This window comes from Taudactylus pleione, unplaced genomic scaffold, assembly GCF_031769625.1.
Source record: "Taudactylus pleione unplaced genomic scaffold, aTauple2 ptg000244l, whole genome shotgun sequence".
NCBI lineage: Eukaryota > Metazoa > Chordata > Amphibia > Anura > Myobatrachidae > Taudactylus > Taudactylus pleione.
In genome coordinates, this window is record NW_028284646.1 from 2,111,725 (window position 1) to 2,137,781 (window position 26,057).

General features: G+C 41.5%; 1 protein-coding gene across 1 annotated transcript in view; it reads right to left on the reverse strand.

Annotated features, from left to right (window-relative positions):
• Positions 1-26,057, reverse strand: part of LOC148516632 (elongin-A-like) — a 112,491-nt gene that overhangs the window by 5,660 nt on the left and 80,774 nt on the right. Inside the window, exons 5-9 of the mRNA XM_088479748.1 lie at positions 25,379-25,475; positions 19,786-19,953; positions 18,518-18,615; positions 17,413-17,593; positions 7,939-8,062 (exon numbers count right to left, since the gene is read on the reverse strand). Coding sequence (XP_088335874.1) covers positions 7,939-8,062; positions 17,413-17,593; positions 18,518-18,615; positions 19,786-19,953; positions 25,379-25,475 — 668 coding nt within the window. The remainder of the gene's footprint in view (positions 1-7,938; positions 8,063-17,412; positions 17,594-18,517; positions 18,616-19,785; positions 19,954-25,378; positions 25,476-26,057) is intronic.

Consider the following 26,057-nt stretch of genomic DNA (forward strand, 5'->3'; position numbering starts at 1 on the left):
CACATGTAGTGCCCCTAGTAGTAGTTCCCCCCTTGTAGTGTCCCTAGTAGTAGTGCCCCCAGTGGAGGTCCCCCCCCTATGCAGTGCCCCCAGTAGTGGTCCCCCGTGCAGTGCCCCTAGTAGTTGTCCCTCCCCCCGTGTAGTGCCCCCAGTAGTAGTCCCCCATTGTAGTGCACCAAGTAGTAGTCCCCCCCCTTGTAGTGCCACCAGCAGTGGTCCACACCCAGTAGATACATATAATTTAAAAAAAAAAAAAAAAAAACACACACTTACCTGAATCCCCGCTCCCGCCGCCACCATCCACTCCTCCGTCCGTCCTCCCAGGCCGGCCCACTCTGCATCATGACGTCTCTCCCATTACTCACTGTGGGACCCGGAAGATGGAGCTCATGAGTGAGCTCCAGCCCGGCCCTGGCAGAGGGTGCAGCAGCCAATGAGAGTCTGACAGACACTGTGTAGTCCAGTCAGCGCTACATGTGCGGTGCAGCTGTGTCACAGAGACACAGACTGCCCACGGCCCACATGGCGCTGCAGCCCGGGGGGCACATGGCACAGACAGCTGCCGGGTACACAGTGGGCGGCCCCTCCGGACACCTTCGGCTCCTGAAGCTTGCATTCCCCCCCTGTTCTTGCCCTCAGTAAAGCTCCACAGTTATGATTGATCTTTAAGTAATCAGCGAGCTTCCACTGACAGAGTATAGGCTTGTAAAGTGAGGAAAAGGGTAGGAATTTATGGCTAGATTCAAACCCGCTCGCTAGATGCGTATGCAAATTTGGGACAGTGACAGCAAGGCAGGTGATCGCACGGCAAGGCATAAGCATGCCCACTATGTCTTGGCATGCGATCGCTCTGTGTATGCAGACACCCACCAGCCTGTCTTAAGACGCCCACTTATAAACGTCATCTCCAGGATGTGTATACAACCATCGGTAGCGAACGTAGCGCTTGTGGTTGACCACACCCTACCGCAAGCACGTCAGTGTAAAATTCAGCCATGTGACATGTACTATGACGCTGCCTCTTACTTATACACGCCTATGGAATGGCGTTGAGATGGTCAGGCACGCCTGCATTCGGACCTCCACTCCCCCGTTTTCAAAGACATACTCCTGTCACCACCCATAAATGGCTACTCCTGTCACTCACTCGGCTGGGTAGTCTATGCGCGGCAAGCGTACGCTTCCCAATCGCTCGGACAGGTTTTTGCACACGCAGTGCAATGCGTATGCATGCGCACAATGCAAACATCGGCAACCTGCGTGCGAATGCTTCCAAGTGAGGGTGTCTGAATCAGGCCCTTAGCTCCAAGATTAGAACTGTCCCAGAAAGGGATAGTGTGCCAAAATTAGGAAGATCTCAACTTAAAGTGGAATTTTCTGTATTAGGAAGTATACTCCTCAGGTAGGAGTTAGTTGGTTCCCACCATACACTGGAAATTGCAATCGTCTCAGCCTTGAAGTCCATGCAGTTGTGGGTCTGCCGTGTAACATTAAAAGCTGCCTAGAAGGATGCATAAGGGACATAAAATTAGTGGCAAATGGGATATAGGGGCCTATTATCCGATGACTAAGAATCCAACTCGCAGCGGGGGATACTTTACACCAGAACAATCATCATTGCTCTGGTGTGGGGACAGCTGCTCCGAAAAGCAGCTATGCCCGCAGTTAGTAGCGCAGCTACAGAAGTAGCCGTGTTACTTACCTCTCCCCAATTGACACGGCTACGCATCCATGTGTAATACCCGGCAGCGACCGTACTTAAGCTCAACCCCTAAAATGAAGCCCTGCCTCCCAGCACTGTCACAATTAAACCCCACCTCCCGGTGACATCAGTCAATCACCGAGAGGGCAGGAGGGATCAGGCTGCACAAGGGACGTGGCCTCGTGAAACTAAAAGGGGGCGTGGCCTAACGGCAGGTGCGAGAGCTTGTGACGTCGGGGCCTGAATCTATAAAGACTCAGATTCCTGGCGCCCTCGTGGAGGAGGAGTAGGTCAGTCATTTCATGATGGGGCCGCGGGATGAGAGGAGGGAGATCCCATGGTACCCTGGCATCCTAGGGGACAGTGCATGGTGGCTTCCATGAGCCACAAGTTACAAGGACCCCCTGGAAGAAACCCCTAGGCAATAAGGGGTTTTAGAGAAGCCCCCGAGTACAGACAAGGGGGGGGGGGTCACCTCTCCCCACAGTCCTACAAGGGAGCTGCAGATAAAGAGCAGCCCCACTGATATTGAGCCCCTTATTAGAAGAGGATTGGAAAGGGCTGCCTGATGCCACAGTGGAAGATGAGGTATCTCCTGGGAAAAGACAGTCCGGGTGTGCAGAAGGTGAGTGTCTGTGATGCATAATGCTGGATCCTTGGTTGATAGCCCCTGGAGAAGTGCCCCATAGTGAGGGAGGGGACAGTGCAAGATGGCAGTGTGGCTAGAGAGGAATCCATATGTTGAAGTAGAGAAGCCCAGCAATGAATGAGTTAATGGTATGCATTAAGTTACCAGCATGTCAGGTGAAAGGTCCCTGGATAGTGGGACGTGTACAAGAGGCAGAGTCCTGGTATATACAGGACGTCAGTAAGCCTGAACGTGGTGTATGCGGGGTGATGGAAGGAGAGAGGGTCCCTGTGTAATGGGATGTACCGCACAGTAGGAGTCTCCCGTGAGGATGGAGATGAGTGCGATGAACTTTGAATCTGGAGTCCCCTGTATGCCATGTGAAGTATTTGTTGGACTGAGTTGTGGTAGAATTACTGAGCTCAGCAACATCAGGTATGTGCTACCATTTCACTGTTGTGTCATATGTGTAAGACTGCGCTGGAGGTGTTCATTTGGAGTGGAACATAACTAACCTTCTGTAACTAAAAAGCTTAAAATACAGCATTTACCATTTGCTGCAAGTATTGTGCTGGAGGAAGTTGCTGAAGTAGAGCTTGTAACCGTTATGCTTACTGTGCTGGAGGATATGGAGGAGTGTAAATAAAGTTTTCCTGTTCGTACATCATGAGATGGTCTGGCGCCAAACATTTCTTTATTGCACTGCACTTGTTGTCCTCATGTGTTCCCCTCCATCAGGTACTTTGTGCTAAGCACCCGAGTATTCGGGGGCCCTGCTGGTCATGAACACCATACCCACGCCATAGCCAGAACAGAGGAGAGTCATCGCGAAGGGATGAGAGACAGTACATTCAGGTACTCCGGAGTAAGTGTACCACAGTACCAGTAGGGTTCCACACATGATCAGAGGTCATGCATTCGCAAAGCCGCCGGGGAGGTAGTGAGCTGGCGGAGGGATCTGCTTGGATCTCTCTTCGCATCTCGGGAACTCCTCAAAGGAAGGAGCGGGGATCCGAGAACAAACACCATCTGAAGATGGCGCTTGTTCTCGCAAGCAAACTCCAAAAACTTTCAGCGTTTGCTTAATATCAGGAAGTCCTATTCGGACCCCTGATGATGAATGCCGGGTAACTTAAATATGCGGAAACTATAATTTCCGCATGGTTATTGGGCCATTTATCATTTGATGTAGTATAAGGCTGACTAATGGAGTTACATTCCATTTTTGTGAGTGGTGTGTGTAGTTGATATTCTAGTGGCAAAGGGGTGTTGGTGCAGTATATATTATAATGAGCTGAAGCATTATAATGCGGCATAAACTGAACTAGGGGCACTGTACTGTGGCAGAATATGTACTGGAGAGTACTGTAATGTTGTATCATATGAACTGGGAAACTATAATGAGGCACAATATGAACTGGAGGTATTACAATGTGCATAAAATCAACTGGGGGCACTATAATGTGACATTGCATCTTATTCCATTTGACAGTGCTAATTTAGTATCCAACTCTCTGTGAGTAGCAGTGATGAATACTAAAACACCAAAGCAATTCAACACTGCTCCGATGTGGAGACAGCAAATCTGAATATCATCACTTTTGTAGCAGTGAAACTGGGGTGAACACATGCGCACAAAATCAATGTTTGATAAATTTGCTCCTGGTGTAAAGAAAGAAGAGAGTCATGTAAACTGTAATTGTACAACTTTACAAACAGCATTAACAGCTGCAGGGCTTCCCCATCTTTCACACATACAAAAAGACTAATTATATTCCTATGGCATTTTAAGGCGTATTCAACATAAAGGTCTCCATACACAATATAATTCAAAAATGTCCACACCATCAAAAACAATCAAGTACAGTATGAATTCTAAAGTAATTATAACAAAACAAAAAAACAGCACACAGCATGCCTCTGGCAGACAAGTGCTTCACTAACCAAATTAATACATGTGTTCACATCAATGTTATTCATGACCCATCGTGTAAGTAAATTATAGTCATTGCTAATTAAAAACATCTTTATAAACGATTACTCAAAGTACAAAAACGTAAATGTGATTTTATATGCGTCATGAGGCATGGCAGTCTGTGTGACAGCAACAGGCAGTTACTGAATTCCAAAACATTTCCAAGATCTTGTTTCACTCTATAGTTAGATACTCAGCCAATAGTTAATTGCCTCCAGGTACACAAATCAGTTTCTGCTTGTGACCCACAGACAGTACTGGCACAGTACACTGAAAAACAACCACCAATGATCAAACTCAGGTATACAGATACTCATGTCTTTGAGAGAAAAGCAATGAATATTCTCTATAATGTAATTTAATGCATGGTTGGGGAGGGGGGGGGGGGGAGATATAATAATAATAAAAATGATTGTGTTGAAGGTGGCAAGATCACCCTGAAGCAGCTCAATTTGAAGAGAAAGAAGCAATGGGCCCTATATTAGAGTTATATGCAAACCAGATGGTTTGCATTTAACTCTGATATAACTCTGATGCACACAACCTGTTTTGCACATGTGCACATGTTTTGTGCACATGTGCAACGAGTCCTGCGTCGTCGCATGCAGCACCTCCTAATCAGTCTGTCAATCAGGCTGCCGCCATTTGAGGAAGGGGGTCCAAAGGCAGAATAACGATGCTAACAGCGTACAACTGAGGCAGGCCCAATGTCCTCAACAGGATATTTCAAGCTTTTGCAAATGCCACCAGCTGTTGTGAATTGTAGTTTACATACACACACACATATATTATATATATCTATATACACGCATACACAGTGTATATATATATATATATATATATATATATATATTTATTATTTTTTTTATTATTATTATTTTACTATGGGATAAATGTTAGAGAGAATATTCCCTTATTGAATGCCTTACTACAAGTCAATCAATAATATTTGAATAAACCCACTGTTTTGATAAATCAAATATGATGAACATTGTCAACCAATATGTAGAATAAGGCTTGTAATGATATAGTCAGGCCAATTGACTATAGACCCATTACATATGCATTGCTGAGCTGAGAGAAATATACTTGAAACCATAAATGGCAGCACCGTTGCACAGCGACTGTTGCCTTAAAGCCCTGGGGTCAGGAGTCCAATTTTGAACAGGAAACTATCTGGGCAGAGTTTGCAGTTTCCTCTATGTGCTCCCACAGTCCATAAACATATGGGACATAACGGTTGTATTCATTATCAGTGACTCTGTAATTCATGTGAGCAGCCCATTGCTTTTGGACTGCATGAGTGAAAATAGCCAGACTGCTTCTTTCTCACAGGGCTCACTGTGTGTTAAGGTTTTCCTAGGTTAGTGATGGCCTTTGCCAAATGAAATCTTTGAACTCTACGAGAATAAACTTTTCTGGAGTTAGACTGATTAGACTGGACAATTTAAGGTGATTAAATTCCTATAACTATTTTAATGCAGATTTATTGTTCATGAGACAGAAAGTCTATGAGCCTCTTGTTTCTCGTTACCACCACCACAGGTGATTAATTATTAATAGTTACTTTTTCAGTAAGCTGCTGCTCCAGAATAAGTGACCACAGCAAATTTACCCAATAAAATCAGATGTTTATAGTACCTGCTACTTTCTTTGCAATGCCTAACTGAATACATGGAGCTAATAAAGGTTAGCACTAGTAGTGGTTGAAAAAGTCACCCTGGGTTGTGCAATTCTTTCCTTTAGCACAACTGGAGGCTTATTTACACAATTTACACCTAAGGGTCAATTATAAGATGGAAAGTTGGAGCTTTATTATCCCATTATATTTTGATATCAGCTAGTTGGAGCATAGGCTTAATAACTGTTCAATAGGTCTATCTGGTGCCAATTTGAAGTCTCATGGCTTTTGAGAACAGTTATTGGAGGATACATCATAATCTTGGTACATTCACTAAAGCTGGCCACACATCTAAAGATTATCTGTCCAACCAGCCAACTAGTTGATTGTATTCCTTACCAGATTTTCATTCCAACCAATCAGCAATTTGCTCCCAAACGCTGGACAATGGACCAAAACTTTTGTTTGAACAAATAGTTTAGATCAAACATTTAACAAACTTGTCTGAACGACCATTTTCATCTGTTTTCTGGCATTTAGGAGCAAAGTGCTGATCATCATTTACTCCCATACATTAACAGATTTTCATTCCAACCAATCAACAAGTTGGCTGGTTGGATGTAAGTTGGTCTAGTGTGTGGCCAGCTTAACTCTGAAAGTCATTGTTGTGAAGGCTATTCCTATTCTCAGCTTATGTCCACTAAGGGGGTTATTTATGAAGATCCCTCCAAATATAAAAATTTTTATTGCTGTTCATTGCAAAATTACTAGAGCTACGGCCAGTGGTGTAACCAAGGGGTGTCGAGCAGGGCACGTGCCCTGGGCACCGTCGGACCGGTGGTGCAGGGGGGAGCTGCCGGCCGTGGTCCAGGACTCTGGTTTCAAGTCAGTGTAGTGCGGGACGCACAGAGTGCGGTCCACACTACACAGTAACAAACGCTGGCGCCTGTAGTACACTCTTACTACCGGGCGGCAGTGTTTTTTTTTTGGTAGCCAATGAGAGTCAGATAGACTACATCCAGGGGAAAAAAAAAAAAACATTTAGCTCAGACGAGTTTACCCTATTGCCGTTTCGTAGGGTTACTGTGATCCCCTGCATTGTATATGTCCGTAGCATTGCATACACTGCACTTTGTATGAGGCAGACTGTAGTTAAGAGCTAATGAGTGAGAGTGTACATATATCAATGATTAAACACAAGGAAAACGGAGATCTGAGGATCATGAGTGAGTTACTTGGTACCTTTATAAGAATGTGCAGTAGATTTATTTTCCAGTTCTTCTGTCCTAAAAAGGTGCTACTATATATTGAGAAAATCTGACTAAAGAAAAAGTGCTTGTTTTGGATAAAAACTACCTTTTAATACTTGACTGTATTTATGTAAATTTCTCTCTTTGTGTTCTACCTGCACCAGAGAATTTTACTACATTCAATGCTTATGGGAAGTATTCTGACACTGGGTACAGAGCACTCATGGTACCTGCGACCACTCTGCATGGACCATCAGATAGTACGTACATTCAATGTTTGATGAATTGTGTGGTCGCATCATCCCATCCCATGTGCTGCACATAAGATGGGACGATGCGACGCACGAAGCAGATTAGTTACATTACCCATGTCATGCTGTCATATGGCGGATTGTGCAGTCTGTGCAAGAATGCTATATATCAATATATCGCATTGTAGCATCGCTGGGTAATGTAATATGGGGTTCATGGGAGCTACTAGTATTTCAATAAATGTTAGATATGTCCCACTTACTACTGCTCTGGGGTGTGCAATGTACTGCAGTGGCATATTTAAGGATGGGAAATGGGCTGTGTGTCAGGACTCAGGAGTACAAGGAGTTCTCCAGCAGGATGTGGCACACCCAAGTAATCCTTCACCCAACATGTAAATCGGTAATTAAATAAATTAAACTTTATTGTTGAATTTATCACTATTTCAGCAAGTTTATTTTAATACAGGTTCGATACATACTGTATCTATGGTGCAGTTAAAAAACCTACTTGTATTTGTCTATCGGATGAGGCTGTGCAATAGGTCCAGCAGTTCCATAAATTTCTTGCTGACGACGAATGTTCCGTGGAGGCTTGGCTATACCATGGATATAAGCCAGTTTTACCTGCCGACCTGCAATTAACAATAGCAAAATAATTATACAGATGTGTTCTCACTCATGGTCCAGTTCTAAGTTTTTTGTTTTTCTTTGCCGAAATTGTGTCTTAGTTGCAATGCCGAAAATGCACCTTAGTTGCAATGCGATGTGACTAGTACACACCAGGAGACTGAGCTGATTAATTTGATATGAGTCACGTTTATATCTGTGTGCAACTGAGTCTTTGAACCTGTATACGAAATGTGAAGTGCTACGATGCAATGGCCGCTGTTTTTTTTATAATATAATATATAATACATATAACAATCCAGAGAAAATGGGCACTCACCAGTCTGTAGAAAAAGTTTGCTCTTTAATTACTCTTAGATCACTTAACAAGTAGTCGACGTTTCGGTCTGGATTGACCTTTGTCAAGACAATTACTGCATAGCTACAACCATATAGACCCATATATATAAATTGCATTTTATTAATATTTTTATTATAATATATTTTTAGAAATCTTGTTGTGGTAAAGTGTACATGTTTTTTTTTGCAAATAGAGACTTTTTAAGACAAGTATAGTATACATTAATAAATACTAATTTAAAAAGTATTTCATTCTTTGCTTCAGATTAGTATTGTTTTATTTATATGTTTTTTACTGCATTGCTCCATAATTATTGTCCATGAATTATTGACAATTCAAGGAAAAAAATATCTTCTAACTGGAAATGAGAAAAAATGTCAAAATGGATTTGCAGATCATTTGCCACATTTTGAACACAAATAGAAAAGGATGAGAGAGGAAAAAATGGCTACTTCTGGCAGTGGTATAAGATTGAGCAGGTACTTTGGTATGAACGTGAAAGTTTTCTGCAGACATGTACTGTACAGGAGATTATGCTGCAGTCCCACCAGATAATTTCTGGGTAGAGCAGCACTGCAGCCTCTGTGTTGCCTGCTTATACTAAAATGCCCGAATTCAATTAGCTGCGGGTTCTGTTGACTAAAGTTACCACACGTAAAAAAAAAAAACACGGCCTCCATCATTTGCTTTTATGGTTAGCAAAATCTGTGTTAAGTTATTGCAGGACTCAAAGGGATTTTAATGTGGCTTTTCATTTGCAGACCCTGAGCAAGTGAAAAGGTAGGGAAAAAATTATTTTAAAGTAAGAAGGTCAGGACACAGTGCAGAATCTCTGGTACACCCCGGCCAATGAATAATCATGCACTGAGAGGCATTTAAAAAGCATATACTGCAATTTGTAGAAATAATTGTCATTTTTCTGGTCATTTTCTGTACAAAGCTTAAAAATTTAATTATGTGGGACATGTATGCCGAGGTGTAGATGGGAAATGAGTTTTTGAAATTCTAGTTGGGAGTTACAAGTGATTTCCCAATTTTTTTTTATTGCTTAAACTGACATAAAAACAGCAAATTATAACCAATAATTTCCTTTCTTCGAAAGTCTATCTGTAGATGACCAAAAATCATCATTATACTCTGAAAAACTTGGACATCCAGTTCCCATTCTCCTGGTAGCACTTTGTGTCTGCTGAGGAAATCTGCAATGACATTGTCCTTCTCTGGTACATGAATGGCTGACCAGGAACAGAGCTGTTCTGACCATTTCAGGATTGTGGTCACTTCTTACATTAAGACTCGGCCTTCTGGAACCACCTTGATGATTCAGAAATGCCACTACTGCTATATTGTCTTTAGAGGTTTCCATTTTAAGTGATCTTGGAAACCTGTTATAGCATTCCAAACCGCCCTCATTTCCTTCCAATTTGAGGACATCAACCATTCTTTGGCAATCCACAGTCCTTGCAGACTTAACGCTAACAGATGTGCTACCCATCCTGTCGAGCTTGTGTCGGTTAGTTAGAACCAAATTCTGTGTTTCTAACAATGATGTTGTTCTAGAGCAGGGTTCTTCAACCTTGGCCCTCCAGCTGCTGTGGAACTACACATCCCACAGCATGCATTGCCATAGTTTTAGCATGCTGTTATATCAAAAAGATGGCAATGCATGCTGGGATGTGTAGTTCCACAGCAGCTGGAGAGCCAAGGTTGAAGACCCCTGTTCTAGAGTTTATTTCTGTACTTATCCACCACCTTAGAGAATATCTTGTGTCTTCATGTAGGTTTATCCGGTAAGATAAAGGAAACCCTTCCCTGCTGTACTGAAGAAGGTTCCACTGTAACTTTCTCATCTCCACCTTACCCATGGCATTATATCTGTGGTAGATGACATCATTCCCAATAGGCATAGCCCAGAACGTAATGGTATTCTGCTGTATACCTGAACTAAAGATGCCAGTCTTCAGATTTTTCCACATCTTTCTCCTGACCGTGCTATATTGTATTTTCGAGTGTCTATCTGCACACCCAGAAATTGTATTTGCTGTGCTGGATTTAACCAACACTTTTCCCAATTTATTATCCAGCCGTGATATGAAGAAACTTTATGGTTCTGTGCAGGGCTTCTCTCACTCTCTCTCTCTTGAGCTTCTAGCAATTAGCAGATCATCTAGATATGGCCATACTGCTATACCTTGTGTTCTCAGGCAAGATATAAAAGAGTCACCAACACCTTTGTAAACGTTCTTGGCTACATAGCCAAACTGAAAGGTAGGCAAGTAAATTGGAGAGGTTTTCCTTGAACGCAGAATCTCAGAAATGTTCAATATTTTCTGCATGTGAAAATAGGCATAGTTTAGATCTATTGATGCTAGGAAATAGTTTTGTCTTATGCCCATCAAACTGGATTCAGGGTTTCCATATAAAATTTCTTTATTCTTACACATTTGTTCAATTGTCCGAGATCTAAAATGGTTCGGAAACCTCCTGTAGCTTTCCTTACCAAAAAAAAAATATAAAAAAAATGGAGAATAAAAACTTCTCTTCTGACCGTGGAAAAACTACCACAGCTTTTGAGCTGATCAATTTCCTTATGCTGTCTTCTAAAACTTTGACCTCCAAAGTTGACCCTAGAACTCTCGATTACACAAATTTGTATGTTTCGGGTATATCTAAAAATGTTATACAGTATCCCTGTGACACTACTTCCAGGTTCCAACAGTCTCGTACAGACTCCTTCCACTGACTGGTGAACTCCAGAAGTCTGCCCCCTACTGGCACGTGTAGGAATCCTGTGGTAGTCATTGTCTACAATTGCCTTTCCTGTAGAATTGGCGAAAGGATTGTCTTATCACCCCTGCAGAGTATCTGCCACTTTATTGCTGCCCAGGTTTGAAACTTATGGCTTCTTTATACTGCTTTCTCGCAAATGGCATAGGATACCTGCTTCATTTATCCTGAGGTAATTTTACAGATTTACCTCCTGTCATCTTTATTAAAAAAACTTTTCCAATTTATTACCAAAAAGTAGGGAACCCTCAAATGGTAAGGAGACCAGCCTATTTTTTTTAATGGATATCAGCTGCCCAAGAACATAGCCATAAAGCTCTTCTTGCCATCCCTCCTGCAGTCATAGATTTTGCAGAAAACTATCATATCAAGCAAAGCTTCACACAGATATTCAATAGCTTTACTCATAATAGAAAGACTCCCCTGTAAATAATTCCTTGAAATTTCTTCTTTTTTTTTTTTTAAAGATCTGTATGCATACTTGATGCCCATAGTTTCCAGGTTCTGAATACTGACGCTATTCCGACACCAGACTTCAGGGACACTGCTTCAGAGCTATGCAATTTCTTTAAAGACCTTTCAATTATTTTATCCATGCTGTCCTTTAGAATTGCCCCTTCCTCTAAAGGGGTAGTAGTTTAGAAACAACCTCAGCGACAGCTGCATCAGCTTTAGGAATAGTACACCAGGACAAGAAAGGATGTATCCGATCAAGGATAATTTAAACCAATCAATTCTCTTTCCCTTACCCAGACGTTTATCAACATTTTGACATTCTTATAAACAATCTCTATCAGAACTTTATGTACTGGAAAATGTCTGCTTCCTTTGGTCCTATCTCCAAATAGGAAATCTTGTTAATCTCCATTGTATCATTATAAATCATATTTATATATATTTTTCAATATACTATCCACAATATCCAAATTGAATGTTCTATCATCATCATCTCGAACTTCACCTGACTCCTTACTAGAAACATTCTCTTCATCATGTTCAAGAACAGACTCAGGTGAAATTGGTTCATAATCAAAGTGCAGACTATTTTGGGATCTAGATTTCTTAGCTCCCTGTTACTGCAAAAATTCTTCCTGAGTAACAAAAGATTTTTTCATCCATTCCATTAAATTTTGTAACTGTTTAGACTGACTATCTGATGGGGAAGAATCTTTCTGACAGTCATTGCAGAACTTAGCATCCTGTATACTAACTAGTAAAGGACTTAGCACATGCAGGACAAATAGATATATGAGGACACATCTGTACAGTACAGTATATACTCTACAAAGTAATAAGAATATATACCCTTATATTAAATATGTATATAAAACAACTGGCAGTGCCCTGTACACAGAATCTCTGGGGAGATCGGAAATAATCTTACTAACAACTTGCAAGAGCCAAAAGGCACAGATACCACTTTACAAGCTTTGGAAAGACCATTGTTACACGCAACAGTACATAACAATTATCCCACACTGTTGAACACTGTAGTTATGTTAACCACTATCTAGCAGCCAAAAAAAATCTACGGTAATTCTGGTATACCCAAATCAAGATCAATTGTATTAATTTTTGCTGCTGTATTCATAACTCTTGCCAAGGTGCGATAGTCCAATCTTTACTGCAACTATACCAGAGCAAAATGATTTTAGCAACATGGTTGCAGCTTTATGGATCATACATTCAGAGAAATGCCATAGCACTTGGTTACATTGTGAAAGAAAAAGTGTAACTGAAAGATCATATACAAGTATGTCTATTCCTGCAGTCCCATGAGACACGGCTAGCACTGAGCATCTTTCTTGCATCTTTTTCGCCTAAAAATGCATCTAATTTGCAATGCGCGATTGCACAGATCAATTTGTTATGTGACACTTGTGAAAGAAAGAGAAAGAGAGAGACTCACAAAAACTTGGCTATCTATTCTGGGTTAGAGAAAAAGACATCATGTTCTTCAATTATTATTATTATTATTATCATCATCCTTTATTTATATGGCGCCACAAGTGTTCCGCAGCGCCTTACATAGAACTAATAGGTGAACAAGAAACAAGTAACTTACAGTACATTACAGTGCAGGACAAGGACACGACTTATATACATTGCTGAAATAGTGATTAAAGCACTCACAATAAGCTGCCGGGAGTTGGCGGTCCCGTGTAAGGTGCCCTAATGGGTAGTAGAGAGTAGAAGAAAATGTAAAGAGAAGCACATGAGGGAAGAGGTCCCTGCTCATGAGAGCTTACATTCTAAGGGAATGAACATGTATGCATTTGCGTACAATGGGGCCACATTGGTCCCCTTTGCACAACCAGAAGTTTGTAAGTAATAGGCACCATAATAGAAGAAGTAGTTTGTGCAACTCCTAAAATTAATTTTGCACATAACAAGTTAGGATCAGGGGCTTTGCAGTGGGGGTTATTAGTGGTAAGTATCCAAGTTGCCGTTAAACCAGCTGTATGAAGGATTAAGTGTATTGATATGGAAAATCTTAAAGTTAGCAATTTTATCTTTAGTAATAGTCAATTCTCTCTGACTCATCGATTACAAGTAACAACGAATCAAATGAACAGTTATTCAGTATGGATGTATAGTTTTTACAAAATTCCACATGGGCTTTTTGCTTTATAAATGTAGTAGTTAGAAAGTGTCAGAATCTGGTAAAATAATTACATTTCCCTTTTGTTCAACTATAGAATTTCTGTATATAACTCATGTACACTGGAGACTCCCACGTGATCGTTTAAGTTATTTTTAAGTAAGATTGATTCTGCTTCAGCGTCGCTGAAGCAAAACATTTCTCCAGGTGTTAAAATGATTCTCTGATGGACACCTTCTGCTTCCTTATGTGTGGAGGTGGACATGCGTAATAGTGCAAAGGGAAGTGAATGGATAATATACTGCCAACCACTGTGAATATGCCACTGTGTCAGTGTGGCACTAAGCAATGTCAGAATGTGAATAAATAAAAATCCAGTTGCAAACTATTCAGAAATGGCTGACGTTCAATGGGTAACAATAATGAACAAATCAGTTCAATCAAGTCCAGCTTCCTTTTAAAAATACACTCACTAATGCACCAAATAGTGAGTGTTATTAATAGGGATGTGCACCTACCTGGTGTTTTAGTTCTAATTCATCGTTGCGTTTTGGAAAACCCACCCTTACATGTTTTGGTTTAGGATGTGTATTTTTTTTTAAATGTATAAAAAAAAGAAAAAGTTAGAATCATGTAACAGGGCCTGTTTATGTTCCTACAGTTTTATTACCATCAATAATATTAATTTGCAGTCAATTTTGACCATTTCACTGCTCACAATATTGTTCACTAATATTTCCCAAAGGCAGGCTGGCTGGCTTAACAGAGCAACAGTGCAGTAACACAAACACATGGCAGTTTAAAAGCCTATGGCACACAGCAGTGGCAAATAGGATAGCAGTTTAATAAACTATACGACCCCATAGAAACCAAGAATGTTTTGACTAATCAAGAACTAGATCAGAGGCCTGAGGGCAGTGCAGGGAAATGGAGGTGTAGTATGCATGTAGTGGAAGGCAGGTAAAGGAAGAAAGGATTCATTGTAGACTAAAAAACATGGTATTATCCCTCAGTCTCAGACTCTGGTGCACCTCATAAATGTACTACAAGGGTTTGTGTTAACCAATTAGGAAGGAAGGAGAGGGGGTAGTATGGTTAGCCTTCTGGTATTTGCTAGTGTAAGATAGGCTAATTTGGAATTTTCAGCTCTGCAGTGCAACTATTAATTTTCTTGGCTTCTTGTTTCAACCCTTGTCAGGAATCTTTGACCATTAACATTGTTGTAAATTCCTAATGTACTAGAGCAATAACCAATACAAATATTTGTCTATACAAAAATACCCTCACCAATGCCCCTCAAAAATATAGCCCATGATGAAAATAAAAGTGGTGCAAAATGAAATGGTCCATGGTCCCCCCACCTATATGTTGTATATTAAAAAGGACTTACACAGATTGACAAACCAAACAGTTCAGAATCAAGGACTGACACTTTTGTGGCTGAAGTGCTTGTTTTGTTTTGACCCCTACAAAACAAGATATGAATGGGCTTAAGGCAGCTAACAGTGTTGTTAATGATCTCTACAGTGGCAAGATGATATCATTATCATCATCACCCACATCAGTGTTATCATGATGATCATATCCACACAATATTAACTAATCTCTGCTGGAATCCATCATTACAGAAGTCTGTGTACTTTGATGTAATTGGTGGGAAAGGTATTCCTCATGGAATTTGCAGTTAATTCTTATGAACATCATCTTTTTCACATTTTGAGGAAGTAGCCTCCTACACTGTATATTGACAAGGTTCCCGCTGTACTAAACACTTTCTGAGTACACACTGGAGGGTGGGCAGCTTAAGTAAAGAGTTGGTACAAGGGGCTACAAATTGCCTTTTTTTCCTTCCAGTAGTCAAAGAGACTGTCTGACATGTTCATTTGTACATGTTCATTAAAATAATCTTCCACCATTCTATGGATGGTTTCTGTACCAGGTTGATTCAGGGTAGACGTGTCACAATTTTTTTCCAATTCTTTTAGACCTGATTAGACTCAAAATGTTGTGTTACTCTGTTGCACTGAGTTGACTCAGCCTCATCACCAGTAGGTCTCTTGGGAAAGCGCAGTTTTTTCCTGGCAGCAGCAGTTGCAGGAGAAACTGAAGGAGGAGATGTGTTTTGTCATGTGCCACTTGAGCTGCCAACTTGCTCACAAGGAGCTCTTTGCATCTCTTAAGATCTGGGTCAGTTGGAAAAAAAGACATTATGTTCGACTTGACATGAACAAGTATGGCCACCAAAATGTATTTTATACTTCTCGGTAGGAAACATACCCTTTATTATTAGATGTGATTTTTTTTTTCAACATTGTGAAATATTGTTTTGATTTCAGGTGCCTGGTCTTATGCCCTTGAGCACCGGATTTAGTAGATGTTGAAAGACTAGTATCATGACTGGCAGCAGCTGCTGCAATATTACTTGGTTTCTACTCCTGCTCTTCTATCGACTGATCCATATCGACTCACAGTGCTTATAATATTAAAGCTGTAGCACAGCACCTACTGAACATTACTGTTTAACACAGTACCACTCCCTGGCCTGCTTGAACACACACAAATTTTTAAAAGTACAATGTTTATTCTTTAAAAAATAAAAAATTACAACTTCACACTGCGACTGACAGTGCGGATATTAATGTTGTGGTGTGACACCTACTGAGCATTATTGTTAGACACAGTCCCACTGCCTATGTAATATATATATATTTAACCCCTAATGAAGTTGTGCTGAGAATGTCTCAATGCCAGAGACTAAACGCGTTGGGTTTAGTCTTGGGATTAATAGGCACTTACATTTAAATTTCATATTAAACTATTTTATGTTTAAATTTTTTTATCTGGTAAAAAAAAAAAAAAAAAAAAAACACTAAATGGTACACTACAATTTCATGGCTTGCATTTCTTTGAGATCCTCGATTGGATCTCTGGAAATATTTTCAGCTGATGTATTAAGAATGATATATCAAGGTTCAGATAAGCACAGTTATTTTCCTTATTGGTCCAGGGCAAACTATATTTTCACATATTGCATTTGGTTTATACTGGTATTTTTTGGAAGATTTTCTGCACTAGGAGGTATCTTATTGGTTTTCTTAAAGAATACATATTCTCACCAACAATGAGGAGACACAATCAAGGCAGACCTTCCGAACAGGAAGATTGGTGCAATTCCCCCCTTGAAGATCGTAGCGAAACACTAACTATTACTGTATATATTGGTTGTGGGTTTCATACCATCTTCATAAAGTAAAAGTATGTTATTTGAAGTTATGGTAAGACTTGGAGTAGGTGTGGTATATAATGAAAAATCACAAGGGCAATTAATTAGACTAGGAACAGTGTATGGAAACAGCAAGTGACTAATAACATTTAATATAATATTCTTCTTTAACAACTGGGTAAAGCATGATTGGACACACTGAAGTGATGTACAGGTCGGCTGCATATCTGTAATGTTCTAGTTTCCTGCTGTTAACATCCAATCAAATACGTTAATTTGCAGACAGCCTAAGACAGCGTTTCCATTTTCTGAATGGGATCAGGCTATCATGCATATATCATTATAATTTAGCAGAACACAAACTTGAAAGCTGCAAACATCCTACAACACATATACAACAAACCTTTTGGTTTTCCAGAATGTGCAGAGCTTATGTTCTGTGTGATCATTCTCAACTTTTCCTCTCTCTCACTAAAAAGCCTTAAATACATCTCTCGCCAAGACTCATATTCCAAGAGCCGATGACCTTTGAAATCTCTGTCGCAGTGCTTTTTCCACAGGTGGCCAGAGTCCTCAATAAATGCCTTTAGTATATATATATATAAAAAAAAATAGGTAAGCTATATGTTAAAATTAGTATTTTATATAGCATGGCAAAGAAAAAAAAACAACAAACAAGCCTTAGGGGGAAATTTACTAAAGTGAGAATTTTTAGAAGCAAGTTTTAAAAGAGATGTTGCCCATAGCAACCAATCAGATTCTACACTAGCACCTTCTAGAAGATAATAGCTAGAATCTGATTGGTTGCTATGGGTAACATCTCTTTTAAAACTCACTTCTAAAAACGTTCACTTTAGTAAATTTACCCCTTACAGTGTATACACCATGTGCTGCACTGCCATTACTTGAAACTGCCTTGTCTGGGGCACTGTACTGGGGCATACACACTAGACGATTAAAGTGAACGATAACTATATCGTTCAACGATATATCATTCATATCATCCAGTGTGTATGCACCAGGGATGGACTGGGGCTGCTTAGCCCCTGTGGGGGGTGTGCTGTGAGTCACAGGGGCCTGGCCTCGCTGCATGCCCCCGTTTTTCAGTATCCCTGGCCGAGCAGAGCGCCTGGAGGGTACAAGCTGCTCGGCCGGGGTTTGACACTGGACAGGCCCATCTGGCCATTGGCCCTTCTAGCATTTGCCAGAAGTGCCAGATGGGCAGCCCGGCCCTGGTATGCACCAAACGACCAACAATGCACACTCCCGTGGGTCGTTGTCGATATTTGCTGTCGTGCAAACATACAGACCAATCTGATGATATAGTCAGAAAGTGCCTGTTCAGGAATGTGACAAGATGATGTCACTGAATTATATAGTTAACGATATCGTTCAGTGTGTACACCCAATATCTTTCACCAATGTATTTCAGCACATTGTCTAGTGTGTATGCCCCTTAAGTGTCATTCACAATACAATACATCTGTTAGAAAAACTTTCTATCATACCGGATTACATTCTTCAATTCGATTCAATTGCTCTGGAGTGCAGCGCTCTAGAACCGGCTTAAGGATTTCAAAAGGCACACCTCCAACTTCTTGGATGGCTACAAAGCAAACAAAATACATGCACTGTAGGTACAATGGTTTATAGTTTAATGCATATAGATAGAATCAGGAGCTCTTATGACAACAACTTAACTCTTCCATGATAGACAGATAGATAGATAGATCTGATTATCCATCTATTACATAGTTCTTTTATACAGGATCACAGAAAAATAAAATGTACATTTAAAAGGCTTCCTACCTTGATGTCTACTGAGTAGTCAATAGATATTTGCATATCAAATCATGCGTCACTGTATACAATCTATTTGATGGCTCTTCTTGTTCCCAAGCAGATAATTATCAAAAGCAATAATTGACCCAATACAATTCACTTGTCACTGACATTTAATAAGTAATTAGCTATGGTATATATTTAGCTTACATTTTATTGGCTAAATAGTCTATACATAAATCGCATGCTAGATTACATTGATAACAGGTTGAGTCTTCCATATCTGGAGTTCCAAAAGCCAAAATGTTCCATAAACTGAAAGTTTCAAGCGCCAAAATGACACTGACCTCTGTACTTGTTCCCAAGCTCATCCTCCATACTACATAGCCTGTCATTGTACCCTCACAGTGGTATTCTGTCTGGCTATTATCTGACCCCTCTGAGGTGGGCATTGGATGGCAAACTGACATCTCCCCACTGGAGTTCGGCCTTAGAGATTCGCAGCCTCCCCATAAAGACTCATTGGATCAGTCCTCCTCCCCCAACTTTACCTGCCTTGGTGGCTTTACCCAACTCCCTTGGGCGCTGCCTGATGTTCAGTTAAGGTTGAAACCTGCTGCGCTGGTCGGTGCTTCTGACATAGACAGAGATGTCCTCTCCCACTGCCCTTTGGGATGCCATCTCCAACTGCACTCCTGGCTGCCTCTGCATATCTGCAGATCCTGGTGGGGTGAATTTTGCTAGTGGCCCTGTTAATGAGACATCCAGGGACTCAATTTAATCCCTGACTGTATGGATCACTAGCAGCCTTTACTCTGTGGCAGAGTGTGCCATCCCCAAGACATCTCGTTATGGTATGAAAATATTCCAATATACAGAAAAATCCGAAATGCTTCTGTGGTCCCAAGATTTTCAGATATGGGAGAATCAAGCTGTATATACTTTTCTAAAGCAGAGAATGTAATATGAAATGGACATATATAACCACACTTACAGTCAATATTATTCTGAAGAACACGTATACATTGCTCATATAGTTTTAGCATCTTTGGAAGGTAACTTATTTTGGAACCAGAGTAGACCAACATTTTTGAATTTAGACGGCGCCCAGTAAAACCACTTGACTCCAAGCTCATTTCAGGTAAGGGCTCCGGAACATTCACTGTTATAAAAAAAAAAAAAAAAAACCACACATAATAAATTATATTTTTTCCTTAAACACAATATGCTATTACAATTCTAAACTGCTGAATGGAAATACACTGCCTAAGGCTATGAAGATGCATTGCTTAACTGGGCGGGGCCTATGAGGCACATTGTGTACCATGCTACATAACTGTAGAGAAATGGTTTGAGCCTCTCACCTCAGGGCTTAATATCCAGGGCCGTAACAAGGAGTGTGTACGAGGTGCAGGGTCCAGAGGGAGGCACAGTCACTGCCCCATGACACTTGTTATTGGCTCCAGTCATTTAACTTGCCGTTGTACAGCCACCGCTCTGGGCACTTTTCTTCTTGCTGGTCCAGTTGGCCCTGCGCCCTCGCCATGACATCTAGATAACACTTGTCCGAGGATGATCCCTGCTCACATAGGCTGATATGCCACTGCTCAATTATACAATGAGATCTGGCTTATCAGGATGCACTAAGTTTTAGCTCAGGGAAATTCTGGTTCAGTATTGCAATTTTATGTACACACATAATTACATAAAAATGAAAGCAAGCTGCAAGTTCGACAGCTCTGATGAAAATTGCACTGTAGTAGAGGCGGAGTTTTCCTGCACAGAAGTCTCTGTACAGCCATGGCCAAAAGTTTTGAGAATGACACAAGTATTGGTTGTCACAAAGTTTGCTGCTTCAGTGTTTTTAGACCTTTTTGTCAGATGTTACTATGGTATACTGAAGTAAAATTACAAGCATCCATAAGTGTCAAAGGCTTTTATTGACAACTACATTAAGTTTGTGCAAAGAGTCAATATTTACAGTGTTGACCCTTCTTTTTCAAGACCTCCGCAATTCGCCCTGGCATGCTGTCAATCAACTTCTGGGCCACATACTGACTGATGGCCGCCCATTTTTACCTAATCAATGCTTAGAGTTTGTCAGAATTTGTGGGTTTTTGTTTGTCCACCCGCCTCTTGAGGCTTGACCACAAGTTCTCAATGGGATTAATGTCTGGGGAGTTTCCAGACCATGGACCCAAAATTTCAATGTTTTGTTCCCCGAGCCACTTAAAAATCACTTTTGCCTTATGGAAAGGTGCTCAATCATACTAGAAAAGGCATTGTTCATCACCAAACTGTTCTTGGATGGTTGGGAGAAGTTGCTCTTGGAGGATGTTTTGTTACCATTCTTTATTTATGTCTGTGTTCTTAGGCAAAATTGTTAGTGAGCCCACTCCCTTGGCTGAGAAGCAACCCCACACATGAATGGTCTCAGGATGCCTTATTGCTGGCATGACACAGGACTGATGGTAGCACTCACCTTTCCTTCTCCGGACAAGTGTTTTTCCAGATGGCCCAAACAATCTGAAAGGGGATTAATCAGAGAAAATAACTTTACCCCAGTCCTCAGCAGGCCAATCCCTGTACCTTTTGCAGATATCAGTCTGTACCTGATGTTTTTCCTGGAGAGAAGTGGCTTCTTTGCTGCCCTTCTTGACATCAGGCCATCCTCCAAAAGTCTTTGCCTCACTGTGCGTGAAGATGCACTCACACCTGCCTGCTGCCATCCCTGAGCAAGCTCTGCACTGGTGATGCCATGATCCCGCAGCTGAATCAACTTTAGGTGATGGTCCTGGCACTTGCTGGACAGTCTTTGGTGCCCTGAAGCCTTCTTCACAACTATTGAACCGCTCTCTTTGAAGTTCTTGACAATCCGATAAATGGTTGATTTAAGTGCAATCTTACTAGCAGCAATATCTTGCCTTTGAAGCCCTTTTTGTGCAAAGCAATGAGGACTGCATGTGTTTCCTTGCAGGTAACCATTGTTAACAGAGGAAGAACAATGATTTCAAGCTCCACCCTCCTTTTAAAGCTTCCAGTCTGTTATTCTAACTCAATTAGCATGATAGAGTGATCTTCAGTCTTGCCCTCATCAACACTCTCACCTGTGTTAACGAGAGAATCACTGACATGATGTCAGCTGGTCCTTTTGTGGCAGGGATGAAATGCAGTGGAAATTATGTTTTTGGGATTAAATTCATTGACATGGCAAAGAGGGACTTTGCAATTAATTGCAATTCATCTGATCACTTTTCATGACATTCTGGAGTATATGCAAATTGCCATCATAAAAACTGAAGCAGCAGACTTTGTGAAAACCATTACTTGTGAGGGGATTACATGGGAGGGGATAGGAGTTACGAGCAGGAGTACGGTCAGCAAGGTGATTACTGGGGGCTTCATGTCAGATTGGGGGGGGCGACAATGAATTATGAACTTGTCCTCACAGGGACAGCTAGAGGGGTGCATTGGGGTTTGGTGGTGACCCCTGATATTTAGGTCTTCCAGTGTGGGCCTCAGTACCTGTGCTATCCTGCGCCTGTCCAGGCCCCTAAAAAATCAGTTTATCCAGGTGGTCGGTGATCATGACATAATGCCAGACAGTAGCTGGATTCTAGGTCTCGTATCTATGGAGTGACTGGATTCTTTCTTCTTAGTATAATGTGCTGTATTATTACTAGAACATCAGGGGGAGGTCTTCATCTTCCCACCCCTTCTCCGTGAGTACTATCACAGTGGGACCCTGTCAGACCCTTGCCAGTTATATCTATGCCCTTATCACTGGTACCATGCTCTCTACTCTTGTGGCTGTGAGAATCCTACCAGCAGACTGAGGGGCCATTCCAATGCTGTATGTCCCCAATGACTGATGTGGAGCTTCCACAGGATACTACGCTGCTGTAATTCCTCCACTTCTGTGCAATGTGTTCTCTGTGTTCCCGGCGGTAGTGGTAAAGGCCGGGAACTGAGAGTGGGTTGGCAGTGGGCATGTGCATCACTATGAATTGCCCAATAACAGGTTCGGGAGGCAGAACAGGGATGGGCTTCTTTTGTGGTGAGGTGGCTGGTCCCTGGGGAGGAGCCAGCCACCAGGAAGTGCATTAGTAAGATGGAGTCGGCCCCGATAAGGGAAAAACTTTTAATATACGCATGTAAAAATATAAAATCTGCAGCCCTCTGAGCCATTGGCCCACCGGGAAAGTACCCGGTGAAGTATATGGCCAATCCACCTCTGCTGGCAGCAGGGTGCTGTTACAGGCATCCTGCAAGTCAAATGCAGGGGCCATGGGGTAGCGACAGTGCCGCCCCAGGGCCTTGCAAGACAGCACTGCTGGCACACCCTTGGTTAAAGCACTGAGCATGCCTCGTGCACTATGCAGCGGTGGACTACAAAAATGTAGCACATAGATTAGCTATGAACAGTGGTCAGGTAACTGAAAACATTTTTCTGGAACACAACTGTCACTAATCCCCTGATAGTAGGGAAGCCAATCCCCACCTATTTTTGTAATCCCGGGTTTGAGAATAATATTAATCCTGGCATTCACTGGACTGAATTGTACAAAGAAACTTATTATTCTGTAGTCCCTAAAGTGTATCAGGTTGGTATTTTATGGTACTTTATTCTCTAAGAGACATTTTAATTAATTTTTTTTCCTTGAAAAACGAATTTGATAGTTTTCAATTACACTCTTTTCTACATTTGTCTACATATGGGCATCTTTAAAAAAGGAGATAATAAAGGTCTCTGACAGGTAGAGACTGAAGGTTACGGGACACACTTGTTATTGTGGTCTGTGGTCAAATGAACAGAGAATTGTACTCACAATAAGCCACAGCCTCAGGGGCCAATTCAGCAGTGCACGCAAGTGCACTGCTGAATGCAGATTCCCCCCGTCATAGTGCTGGGATCGCAAATGCATCAGGGGGTGTCATACACCTCCTGCTGCAGTTGCAGGATTGCAAGGATCGCATTGCAAAGTTGCCTGCGTGCCCTCAGTCAGCTGGCAGAGCAGTCACAGCTCAGACGAATCACTCGTTGCTGCTGCAGATCATCTCCTTTGACTACTCTGCAGTGTCTCATGGAATTTACTGTGTGCCCCAATCCCCTGCATGTAGCTGCCGCGTCCCATTAACCCTTGAGGCTCCAGCAACATGGTCACTGCTTGCTGTGGCGGTCCCCTTCTACTAATTCTGAAATTTTGGGATTGCTGCCTCTAATCCCAGGACTAAATTCCAGACATTTTGAGGCTATACCCCAGGATCCTGTGGGTCTGGTTCCCAGGATTGGCTTCCCTACCTAATAGCAAATATTTGCATCACTCATTTGTAAAGTTTCTATAATGAGCTTAGTACAGTATATAACCACAACTCTTACTCGTAAATAGATTTTGTTAATAGGATGGTTTTGAATGGTTAAGTGACATTACAATAATGATAAATAATTTGCGCTGTTCTACTGTGTCTTAAAGTGCTATATTTAAATAACACTGTACTGCATCTATGCCATTCATATTTACAGTTCACACAGATGTGTCCTTCTACGTTTTTGCAGCAGTCGCTCCAAAAAGCCCCTCCCAGCGCGCTAGATGCCGAGAGACTCTGCTCTGCTAGTGGGCGTCTTTTTTGCATCTATTTTTTTTCGATATAGTGTATAAACCACAAAGTGTTACAACTAGGACGCACAAGCAGACTGTGCTGATTAATTTAATATGTGACACTTGTATATCGGTGTGCAACTGAGTCCCTGAATCTGTATACGAAGTGTAGCGGCCACAGCATTTTTCATTCCAAAAAGATGCCCGACGTTAGCAGATTTACATGGGACCTGGCGGCTCACTCACGCCAGGCAAGTCACACTGCGTGGCTTATAAAGTTATCTACTATTCAATGTAAGAATATACATAAGAAAAAAGTGGAATCTCACAGACCAAGGATGTCAGTAGGACAGCTGTTCCTTGAAAATTTCACCAAGAGAACATTAAATATTTATTAATTTAAAGTAATATTGGAGCGACCTGTGTATATAGTGGTCAGTGTGTATGAGGTGTGTGATATCAGTGTGGCCTATGTATAGTAAGCAGTGTGTATCTGTTGTGTGATATATTAGTGTGACCTGTGTATAGTGATCAGTGTTTATCACGTGTGTGATAATATCAGTATAATCTGTGTGCATCAAGTGTGTAATGTCAGTGTGACCTGTGTATAATGATCAGTGTTTATCAGATATGAATAGGATACAGTAAGTAAATCAATGAATCAGGAAAGGGGGTCCTAAACCATTATCTTGCGTAGAGCCCCATGTGCTTTTAATTAAACTCTGCATCGGCTCCAGAAGATCAGTGTACTAAAAGCCCAGCTGTGACTTCACTGTGCACGTGCCTCTCACCACACTTACTCAATAGATCACAGTAAAGGGCTGAGCAAATGGACCAGCATTGCCACCACCCCACATCCCACCCACGTCAAGTCAGCATAGCATCCATAGGTCAGGTACCATGCCTCAAGGAGAAAGTTGTGAGTTCTCTTAACAGGTCTGCTTTACAGCCACAAAACAAAGTGAACTCTAAAACAATCCACCTTACCTTTACATTCACTGGGAGGCGAATTCAAGAATGAGTAATCCAGTAAAATTTTAGGAAGTGGGACATTAAGTAAATCTTCAAGACAACTTTTCTTGACCTGAAAATAAATCCGTAAAAACTCACAAAGAACATTCCCACATACCTGTTGTTGTAGGTTGCAATTGTTAATTCACATATTTACATTATAAACAAGATGAATAGATTAACATTGTTTCATACAGAGCGGCATTTGACACTTCACAAATGCTTGCATTATTCTGACAGGAAGCTCATACCTCTATTAAAATTTTCCACTACAAAATTCACTCTATGGTGAAGTTTACCACACGGTGCTTAGGGTTATAAGCACAATATTTTTTTTAAACAAGGGGGGTGGGATGCATGACACATCACACTCGCGATGCATTCCTTCGGTCATCGCATACATGCCGGCGTTGGCAACGCCGGCATGCATGACGATCCCCGCAAAGGTACGCTCTGTTGGTAAGAGCGCCCCTTTGTGGTGGAGGGACTTCTGGGTCTATGATCTAGAAGCCCCTCCAGCGTCCTTCTGTGCATGCGCAGATGGACGTGCGTGCCATAGGGGGTGCTGGGAGGGATCCGATTGGATCTCTCTATCAGCACTTGGCAGAGAGAAGCCCATAGGTTTCTATGGGTAACGCCATCAGGAAGATGGTGT